The following is a 16,276-nucleotide window of genomic DNA, read 5'->3' as shown; positions in this document are numbered from 1 at the left end:
ATGGAGTTAGAAGAACTGATTCTTTATTGCTTACTTAAGACCTTTAGGGGGTCACTGCTCATGGACAGACACTTCATTTACATTGAATAAACCCAGAAAACACAATGAACATGTATATTAACTCTAGGATGGTTGTCCAGCAATTAGGACAATAAAGGACAGGCTTTACTGAAACTGAATGGAGACTTTTCTAGTTTGTACTTTTCAGAAGTACAAACTTGAGTTAACCTTGAAGTCCTACTTTAATGCATCTTTAGTGTTTCTCTGGATGAAGAAGCTTTTATAAGCAGGTAGTTACTGCTGTAAATAGTTTTCATAAATCCTGTGGCTCATAATCAACATCTGAGAATTGCATGGGGAATCTGAGTGAAATCCATTAAGAACATTCCAAACATTATCTATTATTAATGATCACTGGGTGAGATGTTAATACACTGTATTTTTAGCAGCTGCAGGTTCTAATGTCAGCCAGGTTGATTCAGAATTCATTTCCTCTAAGGTAGAGGGATTAAATACCAGGAGAGTTTATTATCTGCACCTCACCCAGATAAGTTTTAAATGTATTTGTGGGTTTTAAAGCTCTCATGAGAGAGAAACTATGCATTGGACTTCACAAAGAAAAATTTCCTAGAAATTAAGTGGGTAAAGAAATGTACATGGACATCTCATGCTAAGGCAGAGAGGCCTATGGCAGCAAGCTGTGCTTGGAGAGCAGTGCAGGGGGACAGTTCAGCTGGGTTTCAGGTAAATGGAAGTTTCACTGAGATGGCTCTAGAGCGACGCTGGGGCCAGAATGCAAAGAGTCCTGAGTTTAAGTAAAGGAATGTGGACTTAACCTGTAGATTAATGGTCTTCAACTGGGTTCTACAAAGAAGCCCCTGGAATTTTGAGGATGAGCTCCAGAGCTGCTTCAGAACTGCTTTAGTGGGTGAGAACCAGGCAGAGAGAAGGAGGCTAAGCCAGAGATTCTCAAAGTATGGACCCTGGGCCAACAGTACCCAAATCTCCTGGGTGCTCCTTTGAAATGCAAATCACATGGCCCCAACCAGACTTACTGAATTAGAAAATCTGTGGTGGGGCCTGGCAATTCATTCTAAGAAGCCCTCTGGGTAGTTTTTTTTAATGCTAATGGTTTTTTAATCTTTTTTTTTTTGGCTGCACCAGGTCTTAGTTGCAGCACCGGGGATTCGCTGTGGCATGCTGGATCTTTTTTTAGTTGTGGCATGCAGACTCTAAGAAGCCCTCTGGGTAATTCTGATGCAAGGTAAAAGTTGAGAACCAGTGGTCTAGGCCTTCCACCCCAGCTTCAACAGAGTAAACCTGTGTCTTGTCTGTTTTATAAATGGCACTTGTACCACAGATTTCATTTGAGAAGGGGTCCAGGGGCTTTAAAGAAGTGAAAATCAATACTAGAGGCAAGTGGGAAATTGGGACTCTTAAATGGTTATCCATTGCAATTGTCAAGTTAAAGGAAAGTGAGGTAATACCTTTTAATTCTGAAGTTAGTGGCCCCAGTGACTGTCAGTGGCTTCTCAAACATCTGAGAGCCATCATTCACAACCAACTAGCATCACTTCACTTTTAAGTACTATTGCTTTTCTCATCTGCTTTTCTTTCTCTTTTTAAATTGTTCATACCTTTTGAACTACTCAGAAAATAATTTTCAAGAGAAATAGGGAGGTGAGCTGAATAGCTTTAAGAAATCCATATAAATAAAAATACTAACAGAGAAGTCTCCCAGTCCTGTCTAAATGCACATTTTTATGCTGTATGAAGAGCTATAGCTTGCTCTTCAAGGGAAGAATTTTCAAGTCTGACAGATGTTTGGAACCAAGAACAGCTGTGATAAAGAACGAAATGAGGAGATTCATGCTAAATACACTTTTCAAGTCAATTGGGTTCCAAAGACAAAGTTTGGCAGAGAGTACAAAGTGCTTGTGGTAACAATGCAATGACTTGTGTGAGTAGAATGCACATGAGGCATAGAAAGTGAAGAAGCTGTTTTTGGAAACACCAGAGAAATATAAAGAGAAATCTAATTTTTATAAACTTTAAAAGAGCTTCTGCAGCCTCACAGATATTGAGAACAGACTTGTGGTTGCCAAGGCGGGGGATGGGGGAGGGATGGAATGGGAGTTTGGGATTAGCAGATGCAAATTATTATATATAGGATGGATAAACAACAAAGTCCTACTGTGTAGCACAGGGAACTATATTCAGTATCCTGTAAATAAGCCATAATGGAGGAGAATATGAAAAAGAATGTATATACATATGTATAACCGAATCACTTTGCTGTACAGCAGAAATTAACACAACACTGTTAGTCAACTATACTTCAATGAAATAAATTTTTAAAAAGTTTCTGAAAGTGTGGTCCATGGACCACTCTTATTGGAATCATCTGGGGTTTTGGTTTCAAATACAGTTTCCGGCACCCCAGCCCAGCTACTTTTTCTTTCACTCTCCAGATGATTCTCAGGCATGCTGGAATGTGATAACCACATGCTTATTCTGAAAGTTTTCTATATAACAAGTGGCCGAGAGTTAGCTAAGCAAATCTCAGGGGAACACAACTGGTACCTCTGAAGTCTTCACTTTCATTGATGGGGTATCTAAAAGTTCTGGGCAGTGATTCCCTAAAAAGGATTTCTTTGCGGTAATGGATTACCCAGCTCTGTGTTTTTCTCATGTTTGCTCCTTATGTTCAAGACCACATTTTCCCAACTTGGAGTTGAGCAATTCTAAAGTAAATTTTAATCAATGTAGAGAACTTATCGGCCAATTTATATCAATAAAAGTTTCACCAGTACTTTCCTCCATGAACTATCTAGAGTTTTTTTTTAAGTCAATGCTTCATTCTCATCCATGTTGGCACACATGGAGGGACCAAATTGCAAACTCTAAGGCAAAAACATTTATTTTATTTTGCACTTTCCTAAATAAATGAAGCTACTCTAGCCTTGTGGAACTTGGACACAATGACCTAAGTATCCATATAACTATATATTTATATATTCCACAGAGGGAAAAATCGCAGTAATACTCTCTTTATGAAACTTTCTCCATCCACTCCAACCTCTGCCCTCTTTCTGCCTTTTAGAATTCAGTAACTAACAACTAGTTGAAAATTATTTTCTATTATATTATTTCAAATGAGATTATACCTCTCCAGGAAAGGCCTAAAACAAGCATTCAAAAAATACCTGGTGACTGATTGATTTGAAAAGTGAGGTTATCAGTCCTACATGTAAGTTTTCACTTAAAATTTAAACACACACATACATACACATATTATTATCATTTATATATAAGTATATATACTTAATTATATAAAATTAAATTTTATAGTATTAAATTAATATATCAATTAATTTCATTACATTGAATTTGAGTATATATAAATTCAGTTTAATAATATCTATCTATACATACACACCACCACACAAAACACCATACTGTCTCATATAATTTGTCCCTTTACCAGCTTTCCTTCAATCCTACTCAGATTGATTCTTTTTTCTGTGTTGACATGCATAAAAGAGGTTCGTATGTTAGCTTTTCCTTGATCATTCATACTGACCCTCACTTTATAGTTTTTGATGGAAAAGGGGAAGAGAAGCAATAGAGTTATTACATTGCCATTTTGGGGACAATTAACAAAAATGTTTCCACTGAATAGATTCTCATGAGGAATGCCACACTCAAGTGCTCTGTGCTCTGGTAACACTTTATACATTTATCATAGCATACATGACCTTCTAGCTATCTGTACTCATGCCTGTGTTGGATATCTCCATTTAATCTCCAAAGTCCTCGACAGTGTCACGTCCTGCCCGTCCTCTAACAGTTAAATGTTAACCTGGAAAACAGTTTACAAAACCAGCACTTTTTTATAAATAAAGCCACCAGTATTCTGTGCCTGTACAAGATGTTTCCAATTTTTCTTACTTCCCTTCTGAGGTCACAAAACAGAATCCAGTTTTGACATGCTTTTTATAGAAAATTCTAGAAAAGAGACAAGGCAAGATGAAATTAACAAAAAATAAAATGGACACTTGAAGTTGGCATGCCTGCTATTGGTTTCCTTCCTTCTCACTTGACATTCCCATTATGTCTAAATCATGCTGGAATACAAACCATCGAGATCAATTACTTTCTTTCAGCAGATCTTACAGAGACAAATGATAGGCCTGCGGCATCCTTCAGCTTTAGCTGGAAATCTCTTGAGCAGCAGAAGGAAAGAGTGGCCACCACACAGAATGATATGCCCTAGGGGAAATACAGTCTACACCTGGGTTCTATTTTTTTTTTTTTTTTTTCTGGTAAACGGGCCTCTCACTGCTGTGGTCTCTCCCGTCGCAGAGCACAGGCTCCGGACATGCAGGCTCAGCGGCCATGGCTCACGGGCCCAGCCGCTCCGCAGCATGTGGATCTTCCCGGACTGGGGCACGAACCCGTGTCCCCTGCATCGGCAGGCAGACTCCCAACCACTGCGCCACCAGGGAAGCCCAACACCTGGGGTTTCTAAAAATGACTAGTTTTCTGGTGACTTTCTCCTTGTCCTTGGTCATTTTGATGTGTATTTGGAGAGAAACAAACTTGTCACATCTCTGGTAGGATACAGTTATATAACCTGAAGCCATGCAGCAAAATTTTCCTTCTTCATTTCTACTTTGTGTTCCATTTATGCCTTTATTTCAGCTAATCCAAAAATGTAGGGACCCTATTAAGCTCCCTTAAACAGGTAAATCAGACTTTTATGTCAAATACAATATTTATTCTCCCGTATTCAAGAGCAAGGCTTTGCTCATTTATTCTTCACAATACCTGATGCAAATTCCACTGGCACATAAGGATGTGAAGTCTATTGGTGTTTGCCCCATTAATAACTTTCCAAGTGTTATGACTACTTAAAACTTTAAGGCTTTCTGTTACTGCAAGTTCTGCTTCTTGCCTAGGGTATCTAAAAATGGTAAATCCGGAAGATTATTTTTGGGACAAACTTGTCAAAATAAACATAAGCACTGATAATACAATTTGGATGAATGGGGGTAATCATCTCAGGACTCACATTCATTCAGATGCCTTTTTTCATGCTGATGTTTTTCATCTGTGGGTCATTGCTCACTAATTGATAAATGAGGGGCTAGACCACATTTCTCTGCAATCTGAGACTTGGGTTGACAATTATCAAGCAAAGTAATCTCTGACTTCAACTTCAGAAACCTACAGCCGGAAAGGTGCTCCTGACCTATGGGTAATGCTGGTCATCTTGGTTAGTCAACACAGCAAAAACGGGAATCCTAGTATTTTAAAACACTGAAGGTACGGCTTCCCTGGTGGCGCAGTGGTTGAGAGTCCGCCTGCTGATGCAGGGGACACGGGTTCGTGCCCCGGTCCCGGGAAGATCCCACATGCCAGAGGGATGTGGCTAGGGCTGTGAGCCATGGCCGCTGAGCCCTGCGCGTCCGGAGCCTGTGCTCCGCAATGGGAGAGGAGGCCACAACAGTGAGAGGCCCGCATAAGACAAAAGAAGAAAAGAAAAAAAAAAAAAACCTGAGGTAACTGAATCTAACGCTACTTAGATAGCATCAATCTATTTATGTCTGCAGTGTTGAGTCATTTGTTGATTCAGAAATAATATTTGATAATATTTCTAAAGCAATGAAATTAGGTAGGGAAAGTGACTTGTGACTCATTCTAAACTATGACAGATGAGAAATAGAAAATCCAATATGTCAATAAGGAAAAAAACAAAATTTGACCATTTCTTTCTGGTAGTATAGTCCACAGAACAGAGGTGGGGAGAAAAGATAAAATAAGAATTTAATTGCAATTTGTCTCCTAGTCTATCCAAACCCATTTGCATTGGGAGAGATACAGTCTGACTTTTTCTGCCTCACGTAATCTCATCGACACAAGTTAATCAGTATTTCCAATGATAATTTTGCTTCTAGAGTGATTCCCTTTCAAATTCATATTCTTGGAAGGTAGGTTAATAACAGGGAATTTAAAGTCAAAATATCAAGTTCACAAAAGTTAAACTACAGGGCTTCCCTGGTGGCGCAGTGGTTGGGAGTCCGCCTGCCGATGCAGGGGACGCAGGTTAGTGCCCCAGTCCGGGAGGATCCTGCATGCCGCGGAGCGGCTGGGCCCATGGGCCATGGCTGCTGGGCCTGCGCCTCCGGAGCCTGTGCTCTGGGACGGGAAAAAAAAAGTTAAACTACAAAGGTGTGTAAATTCTACTCACTCCTCTAGGATTATAAAATTGAAAAGCTTTACAGCTGAATATAAAAGTTTATAGTGCTTGGGCCTATACTATTTAACAACTTATAAATGAACTTAAAATTTAAAAAAATCATATTTAAATTACCAAAGTAACTGAAAAATAAGTCAAATCCTGATTCATGTTTAATAAACAGGGTATGTATATTTCCTATGTTCAATAGGAATTCAATGTGTGTACGATCACACACATTTATTTATATAGACTTGTTTATATGAACATATAGTTACGCGCTTATATTTATTTGCAGTGAAACATGTCTCAACTCTGTTGGACTTTGTTGAAAATCAAAGAAGAAATCCTTATTGATGAATGAAGTCCAGGTGGGCCATTTTTTTCGGAGCATATAATAAAGCACACTAATGATTTTTAAAATTGGCTGCACATGTGTGGCTGCACAATTTCTTACCAAGGTAAATAAACATGATTAATTCTGGCAGTTATTCAGAAGGCACACAGAAACATTCTGAATGCATTTTATCATGTTAAACTTATAACTGCTTTCCTGAAGCAGAGCGTATTTTAATCATAACTTTAAAATATATACATATATATTTAGACTGGCAAATATAATACTCTTTTTAGTCTTCTATATTCTTAATAACCATTTCTAAATGTTTCTGAAAATTACTGAAGTTTTAATTTTAATAATTCCAAAGATATAAAATTATGTCTTAACTCTTTATCTTCACACTAGTTACACGCATGAAAGGGCATGGTTATTTCTGACTCTAAATTTGGAGTTGAAGTATGATGGTCTGGGTGTGAGAAAGAAAGAATCTACATGATGTAGAGTTGATCAGCTTGGATGTTGGGTTACAACCAGAAATACATTGATTTTACCTTTTTTTGAATATACAGAATAATAAAAAAATTAAATTATAACAGAAAGAGGAAACTGAAGGCAGCTTAAGTATACCTATATATTTAAAAGATAGTATCACTGAAGTACTATATGAGAAACACTAGGGCACATACCACAAAACACATTTCAGTGAATTTTTATAATACACCAGAAATGGCCTCGGATCATGGGCTGTGTGGCCTTGGGAAAGCACTTAATTTCTCTGTGTATCTCTCCCCTAGGTTAAATAATATATAGAGTCTTACCCAGCTCTAAAATGTATAACATTTCTCCTATATTAAAACAGAATCAGGAAAAGCAACTTATCAGAGATTTTAATATTTTTCAAGGTACCCAACCCTAGAGAATGACAAAAAACAAGCACTAGGTCCAAGACTTTCATTGTATATAGACCTGGAAACCTGAAATGCTGAGGTTTCTGAAAACGAAACGTGCATTCTGAGTGCAAACTTGTATCTACTTTTTAGGGATACAGCAAAATAATTGCAAGCACTAAAAAGAAAAGCAGCAAAGCTAAAAACAGTGTACATTCTCTAACCTATTTCTGAATAAAGAACCAATTGCTATATTTAAATCAATGAGAACTATGGCTAAAAGCAAAGCATAGTTGAGGATCTCGAACTCTTTTTGGTAACAGATATGCGGACACATAGGCAAATGTGACTGATATTCACTATTAAAGAAGAAGATAACAGTAACTTCATTGAATTTGCCAGTAAGCAAACTCCAACTTGGTGCGTACAAAAATTAGCTTTTTTTTCTTTAGTATCAAAAGCTTTAACAGGGCCTAAAGTCACGGTCAATGTTTGCAATGTTAAGCTGAGAGTCTTATGTCTCCAACCGTCTTCCTTTCGCATGTCTAAGTTCATGTACTAACCAGGGAAGTGTGCTGTTTTAATGGCTCACCCAGAGTGCTGGGCTGCTGCAAAGACAAGAGGAGGACTGGGGACAGAGAGGGTATTAAGCTGCCATGCCGAGTCTATTTTAAGTCAGGCTGGGTGACAGAGAGGTGGAGGAGGGAGTGGCCTGAGTAGGCCAAGCTCACCTGTTATTACTATTATTATAATGATATGCTTGTCTACTTACAAGACTTGCTATGAACTCTTTGGGGTAGGAATAGCTTGTTATTCTTTTTCTTATCTTAGTGCTTGGCACCCAGTAGACACTGTATATTTATGAAAGGAATGAATAAAAGACCCCCAACTCCTTCGGGGTTTCTTTTCTCCCACTACTTCGTGTGTTAGGAGAACTGATTAGGTTACGAAGTTCCTTATTTAAAACTTCAATTGCTCCCTTGAGTTTTCTTCCTTAAAGTCATTCACACCTTCAGATGAATTACTTTGATCTAATCACCTGCAGGAGTGCCTGCACTTCAGGATTCACTGAGGGGGATCTCAGATTTGCGGGGGAGGGCCATGAAAGGAAGTCCTCCATGGGGTTGGGTACTTTGTACTGTTGAGAGCAGCATCGGGGGTTGCTAGACCAAGGAAAGTGCGCGAGGGGCTCAAGAGCAGGTTACACAGGACAGAGTGGTTACCATTACAGAGAATCTACTTTCCAAGCCAGTCTAGAGGGATCTGATGGGACAGGCCACCAAATGCTTTTGTAAACATTTAGCATTTGTACACACATGGCAGCTTGGGGAAGGTGGTATTTGGAGGTCAAGCCTGGAAGCTGCACATCCTATAGCTTCTCTAGAGTTACTAACCTGTACTGTATGGTCCAGGTTAGCTGTGCTTCATGTGTTAAAACCCAATTCCTCTTTCTCCTCAGTGGGAGGAGGACAAGAGAGAAGGAAAATGAAGAGAACAGAAAGGAGGACCACATCCTATGACCCCTCCATTCCCCTAGTTCTCTGTATCATCAGTGTGGACTAGTAGAGCTGTCATGGGAATTGCCCACTTCACAGGACATGTAGAATATGTTTTCCCTGTTCTTCCCCACCTCCCTCTCATGCCAAATGATCAATCAACTCACACCTCTCTTTCCAAGCTTGGAAACACAAGCTTAGCACTCACAGGTCAACTCTGGGGCCTAGAAAATTACCTACCCGCCTTCTTCTGAATATTTATGCCCAAATGCCAAGATGTCGGATGCCCGTCCACTCCCATCACAGACAACAACTGGCACGGGAGGGGTATCTCGAAGGTATTCCAAGACAATTGAGATCACATTGGGTCCCTCCTTCCACAATGAGTGCCACCACTGGAACGCCTTGACCGATTCCTGCATTAAAAAAGGAAAAGAAAGGAAAAAAAGAGAAAAGAACACAAAGCCAGCAAACCAAAGAAACAAAAAGAGAAACAAAAAGCACAAACTAAAATTACTGAGCATGGGGGAGGGTAACAACATATGAAGGGCTAACATACAGAGCGAAAATGTACAGAAAAACCCTTTTAGCAGAATTTTCCCACTAGAGAGTCCATTCGACTCTGCCCTCTTCCCGCAACTCCCAGGGCGCCGGGGTTTTAAAGAGCTGATGACTATACCTCACAGGGGAGGCGTAGAGTGAGGAGGGTGGGAAAGGAACTGGTTAGTAGAAGAAACTGCTGGGCCAGCAGCCAAAAGACTGGAAGCTAAATGTGATCTTAAGCAAGTCTCATATGGATCCAAGGGTCAGTTTCCTATATGAAAAATGGGAAGTTAAAAAAATGCCACCTCCCTGAAGTCATCACAGTGCTAAGAAAATGCCTAAATGGTTTCTTATTATTAAAGACTACCAAAATCAGCTGGGGGCATATTTTAACTTGTTGAATCAACCAGTGGCAAAATTAGGGGTCTATCTATTTCTGACCATAGGTGATAAGCTTGATTATGGATTCTTAACACTAGAATAGTTATAATAAATTACTCAGGAGATATGGCATCTGCCCTCTGCCATTACTGTGTCCTTCACTACTGAGGAAGGTGCCAGGCACACGATGGGCAAACATTTCTGAATTCAGTTGAATTAAGGGATCTCAGCTATTTATGCTGAGCCATAGACATTGCTGTTTTCAAGTAAAAACTGCCCTAACATCAAACACTTATGTATGTTCAACCTAACAGAGTAAAGAGAAGTATTAAAAACAAATGTCCATGAGAGACATGATGAAAAAGAAATTAAATTAGTTTTCAAGTGACATCTCAAGTATCATCGTTCATTGAATAAGTTTGTTTTTTGCTCAATTTGGTACCACATTGTATTTTCTCACTCTATCCTCTCAGAATAGTTAGGAAATTGGGCAGTGTCATAAAAATGAAAGGGTTTATAAGGTACACAAAGCAGTTATCTTAAAAAATAGAGTCAAGATTCTGTACCACTTCTGTAAATACGAACTGAAAAAAGCCCTTAATCACCTCAGTTCTTCCTTCCTCTTCCCCCTTCTGTTATGGTTTTATCTTTTATCTAGAAACTGCTTCCCTATGAGAAATAACAGTTTGGCGTTTTGATTTCTTGCTCCATTAGTAAGAGATTTTATTAGACCTTGTGTGACCTGTTTTACTTCTAAAGTATAAGTACATCAGTCTCCTAGGGGCCTTATCTCTTATAAGTCAGTGTTTTTCATGGTTTGATTTTCATCTGTAAAGAATGGTCCAAAATGCCAGTTACACAAAAAAAGAGTGCTGTTTTAAATCTACATTTAAAAAATGTAAGAAAATAACAACTGTTGATTAAGGCAAGAAGCCAAGATTTTTTTTTTGTTCCCCAGAAGGAACTGGGAGAGAGGGATGACCTGTAGCCCCATCAGAGTTTTCTGTGAATGGGGAGTTTTTGAGAATTACTCCTTCAAACCCAAGGAGAGGGAAGTAAAAGGTCATGCTGTTCTCCTTTGACCCAGAAGCTCTAATGACTCAGACAAAAGGCCACTTTAAAGCTCTGTTGGGGTGTCTATGAAGGAGACACTTTCCCACTGCTATTGTTTATGAGGATTAAGTAAGTTCCTGTTGAAAGCACGTTAAAGATTAAGGGCTAACTTGAAATGTTAATACAGCACACTTTCTTTTGGAGGAGAATTTTCTGACATAAAAAATACCCACCCCTATATGGATTTAGTGTTCTAATGTGCCTTGGAAAAGAGGAATCTTTTCCAAGGCACATTGAAAGTTATTTTGTAAAGTATTTTATGTTTAAAGTTTAAACATACACTTAAATGTTTAAAGTGATTTTATAAGGTATTTCCAAAATACTATGCTTTTTAGTTTTTCCCTTTGCTTTTCTTTAGCACATGCTCTCATATTGTTTCATGTCAAGGAACAATATGCTATACCTACTGTTTTATACCAAAGGATATCATTTAGACTATTTCTAGGATCTTCTAAGAGAGGCCTTGGCCAAATTCTGATTCTTGAGCACTGATTCTATCAGTGGATCTTTACTCCTACTCACAGACCAACTGTGACCCACTCATGAAGGAAGAAGTCATAGAATGGATCTTCTAGAATGTTCCAGTGATCCAGAGTCTACAGACAATAGCAAGATGGCTGGAAAACTCTCCTCTCTTTGAGAGGAAACACAGGTGCAAAGGATCAATTTTTCATAGGAAGATTTGAGAGCAATAAGCTGTCAGTTATATTTATCAATAAATCAAATTGTTATAAACCTCTAGAAATACAGAAGCATTTAGATGGTCAGATTTCCCTATATTTGGAATGAAGCTGTAATTAACTGAAATGATGAAAAGAACTACATTAATTCAGATATATATTCCAGAGCTAAAAACTGGATGGAGTAAAGTATCAAAATATCATCTATTTTTTCATAAACTGAATATATCCAATATATCTATGCCTCTAAATTCTCTCCCATTTCCTTTAGTGATAATATATGGAAATTTGTTCCACAGACAATGAAAAACCCTTATAGCCTAAAACGTAAGCATTTTTTATTTTCTTAGTTATAGGTGGTAGAGAATCCAGGCCGTGCCTAAAAATATGCTTTGTGTAAATTAAACATGCCAATATATGGATATATGGTAACATTAAGCCTTTTTGTCAACACACACACACACACACACACACACACACACACACACACCCATCACACATATTACCTTTTTTCTGAGAAAAGAAAAGATATCAAATAATTAGTAATGACCTAAAGCAATGGTTCTTAGCCTATTTTTTGGAGACAAGAATCTTTGAAAACTTTTTGTGAATCTGATGAAAGCTAATGATCCTTTCCCAGAAAAATAAATGCTCATAAGGACAATCACAAAAATGTTTCTATGCATTTCAAAAGTTCATGGATTCCTGAAGCCTATTCGTAAAAATCTTGCTAATGGACCCTTACAAAGCCCCACCCTAAATTAAGAACACTGATATACAGGTGGCCCTCTGTATCTGTGGGTTCCACATCCACAAATTCAACCAGCTGCGAAGCGAAAATATTTGAAAAAAATTCCAGAAAGATCCAGAAAGCAAAACTTGAATTTGCCGGGCGCTGGCAACTATTTACATAGCATTTATGTTGTATTAAGTATTATAAGTAATCTAGAGAAGATTTAAAGTGTACAGGAGGATGTGTGTAGGCTACAATGCAAATACTGCACCATTTTATAGAAGGGACTTGAGCATCCACAATTTTTGGTATCTGTGGGGGTGGGGCTGGAACCAATCCCCCAAGGATACTGAGGGACCACTATATATGCAAAGAGCATCAGTTTGTGTTCTTTTATGAAGCCCACTGAGGCCTCTGAGACAGGTTCTAGAATGGGTTTTCAAACAAAACTCTATGTCCAGGGAAACTATATCACATTATTACTACCCGGTTACAGTGACTGGCCAAAGTTTCCAAGGTGAAGCACTGTCTATAGGTTATTTCTCCTCCCATCCTTCATTCCTTTCTCTCTTCCTTGTTTTTCTTTATCTCTTCTGTTCACATTTTTCTTTTCTAAATTACATTTTAGACGTAGGATATTAAAAAAAATCTCTAGAGAAAACCACAAATTTACAAATCTGTAGCATATGACATCATTAGTAAAGAAAAAGCATTTTAAAAAACAAGAATGGTATATTCTTTATTAGTGAAATAAACATTTTGGGAATTCACTGCAGATCCAGCAGGATCATAAGGACCACTACCATTTCTTTATGCCCACAAAAAAATTTAACATAAATTCCTTTGAAGAGCCTCACAAGTGTAAGTCTTGCTCAGCTGAAACTACTGACCATTCACAAAAAGTAGTTTAGATTTATAGTTTTAAAAAATATGACTTCTATTATCACCAAAACGTTCTCATTTTATCTAGGCCCCTCAGAGATCTTTTTGGTCAATACTTGTTCTTTTGGTTTTGGGGGAAAGTAGGCTAATTCCTTAGTTGATTGCAATAATTTTTCATTTTCTACTATAACCAAAAACTTCTTAGAGATTTCCATTAGAATTTAATTTTAGAGCAACGCAGAGTTGCTCCCTCAGGAAGAGGCAAGATGTTTGTCACACTTTTTAGTTTTTGTAATTTTGGAACTGGAAGCATTATAGCCTACAAAAATGTGAGCTTGAGTAACGGACCTTAGCAACTACATTCTAGAGGATTCCAAGTTGACCTTGGGCTTTCAAATTATAAATTGAACCCCAGTTAATGGTTCTTTGCAGAAGATAACCTCTTAGACGTTTGTCCCATTTTGTTATGACCACTATGCAGTTAAGCCTGGGCTTCCAATAATTCAAATATTGTCAAAATTGGCGTAAACAAAGATTGGGTGGGTGGTGTAAAGAAGGAGGTGGCAGGGAGAGAAGAATGTCTTAAAATTCTGAAAGACCTTTTTCTTCTCTCTCTTTCTGCCAACATGAGACTATAATCTACGATCAGTTCAGCCACTTGTAAAAATATTTGGTGTATTGTAGTGAAATGCTTGGATAAATAGATTTTTTTTTTTTTTTTTTTGCAGTACATGGGTCTCTCACTGTTTGTGGCCTCTCCCGCTGCAGAGCACAGGCTCCAGACGCGCAGGCTCAGCGGCCATGGCTCACGGGCCTAGCCGCTCCGCGGCATGTGGGATCTTCCCGGACCGGGGCACGAACCCATGTCCCCTGCAACGGCAGGCAGACTCTCAACCACTGCACCACCGGGAAGCCCCGGATAAATAGAATTTTGATCAAACCAAATTAATCCTTTGGTTTACTGTCAACATCATTATATATGATCTAAAATGCCAGTGGGCCTAAGGAATACTTTTTTTGCTGTCGGAAAACGGTTTGTATTTACATGGAGATGGAGCACAGAAGATTGATATTCAGCTAAATCTTAATGACCAAAGCCACAGATCACGTGATTATTGCAGTACAGGTCATTTAGAAAGGAGGCTTCAAACATTACGTGAGCGATGACTTCTTGAAGATCTTAATCACTTTGAGAATGAGTGTGTCAGTGATGGGTAGGTATTTCTGTTTACCAGCTAAAGCTGTTTAGCAATGACATGAACACAGTTAACACACTGGCCTTGCAGTTCTGGGATTATGCGATTCTTGATGATTTAGAAGTTTGTTTGGAGAATGCATATGCTTTCAAAGTGTGCATACAGTGAGAATTTGTCAATATATTTTATGTTGCAAAATTTTAAATTTATATTATTAAAATGCGTATATTATTAAAAAGCACTGGGCTTCCTTGGTGGCGCAGTGGTTGAGAGTCCGCCTGCCGTTGCAGGGGACACGGGTTTGTGCCCCGGTCCGGGAGGATCCCACATGCCGCGGAGCGGCTAGGCCCGTGAGCCACGGCCGCTGAGCCTGCACATCCGAAGCCTGTGCTCCGCAATGGGAGAGCCCACAGCAGTGAGAGGCCCGCGTACCACAAAAAAAAAAAAAAAAAAAAGCACTGAACACTGAACATGTCCCCTTTATCCCGTTTCTCATTTGAACAGTCTGGTCTTTGATTCAATGGTTGACTCAACCAATAAATATACTGGTCACCATCTCCTGTATTTGGACTAGAATGGGGCCATAAAAACTCACTAACCCCTTAAGATCTTATATTTTACAAAAAGAACTTTATACAGACCTGGGGGGCATTAACAATTACTGTAGTGATGGGAAAAGAAGCAGTCAAGTTATTTGCCTCATTTTAATGGGCACCCGTTACTCTCTGCTTGAGAAATAGTGGCTGAAGTTTGCATAATACCACGGCTTTTCACAAATAGTTTGAGGATTAGGTTCTTGCTCCCCTTAATGAATCTCTTCTATGGTCTGCAAATTGTGGGATGGATTTATGAAAATTAAATAAAGCTGGTAATCAGCTGTGTTTAACTGACAACACTCGATACTATTTCTTATTTATTAAGTTTAAGGCGCTTCTTATAATTAGGAAGATTCCCAGAAACATGAATATTCAGGTACAACTGTAGAATATTACTGTATAGAAAGACAATATTTTTAATATGCTTTATTTTGGCAAAAAGAAACGTGATTGGAAATCTTTGAGCTACTAAGGAACAGAGTGAGCCCAAGAAAATATCAAGGAATGACATAAGAAAAAAAAATGCATCTCATTTTAACTAGAATGTCTCTTCAGTCTTCAATGGAAGCAGATGTTTTAGATATTGCCTTCATGTTTTAGAGATAGAATACATTATCTATTCAAGACAACAGAACTATTACTGGAATGTGCCTGATCCCACTTGGAAATGGGTAATAAACCTATTTATTTTAGCAAATCCTGATGATGTATTCAATTGGTAAATGCCAACCCCAGTTCAAACCAATTATGTATATCCTTACTACATTTTTTTTGCCACTATAATTCTGCCCTAAATGGATTAGAAAAGCATTTGGAAATATAAAATACTGCACAAATTATTAAGCAGTCAAAAGGAAACCACATGCAACAAGATGCTTCAGTTTTAGACACTTTTGGTTCTCTAGTGGGGAAGAAATTCCTTGAAAAAGGACAGGGGTCTTTCCCTGAGGCATAAATTTCCAACCCATTGGAGGACTAGGCAGGGGTAAAGATAAGGCAAATTGCTTAAGTGTCTTTTCCTATCATCACCAATCCCTATGGCAACTCCCTTGTCGATATTGAACTTAACAGACCCCATCCATACACAATCTTTCCATATTTAAAGCTAGTGCCAATATTCCAGAATAAACATACATGTATATTTTATCTTGGCAGTTAAAATCTCAGTAAATTTGGCTGAAGATATGA

At 38.4% G+C, this 16,276-nt stretch overlaps 1 protein-coding gene across 1 annotated transcript in view; it reads right to left on the bottom strand.

Annotated features, from left to right (window-relative positions):
• The window catches only part of TRPM3 (transient receptor potential cation channel subfamily M member 3), an 856,716-nt gene that overhangs the window by 172,436 nt on the left and 668,004 nt on the right, over positions 1 to 16,276 (bottom strand). Inside the window, 2 exon segments of the mRNA XM_032635138.1 lie at positions 9,205 to 9,335; positions 9,337 to 9,380. Of these exon segments, the coding sequence (XP_032491029.1) occupies positions 9,205 to 9,335; positions 9,337 to 9,380 (175 nt within the window).

Source organism: Phocoena sinus, chromosome 6 (assembly GCF_008692025.1).
Source record: "Phocoena sinus isolate mPhoSin1 chromosome 6, mPhoSin1.pri, whole genome shotgun sequence".
Classification (NCBI taxonomy): Eukaryota; Metazoa; Chordata; class Mammalia; order Artiodactyla; family Phocoenidae; genus Phocoena; species Phocoena sinus.
Note: the sequence above shows the minus strand (reverse complement) of the source record. Positions and strands in the feature narration are given on the sequence as shown.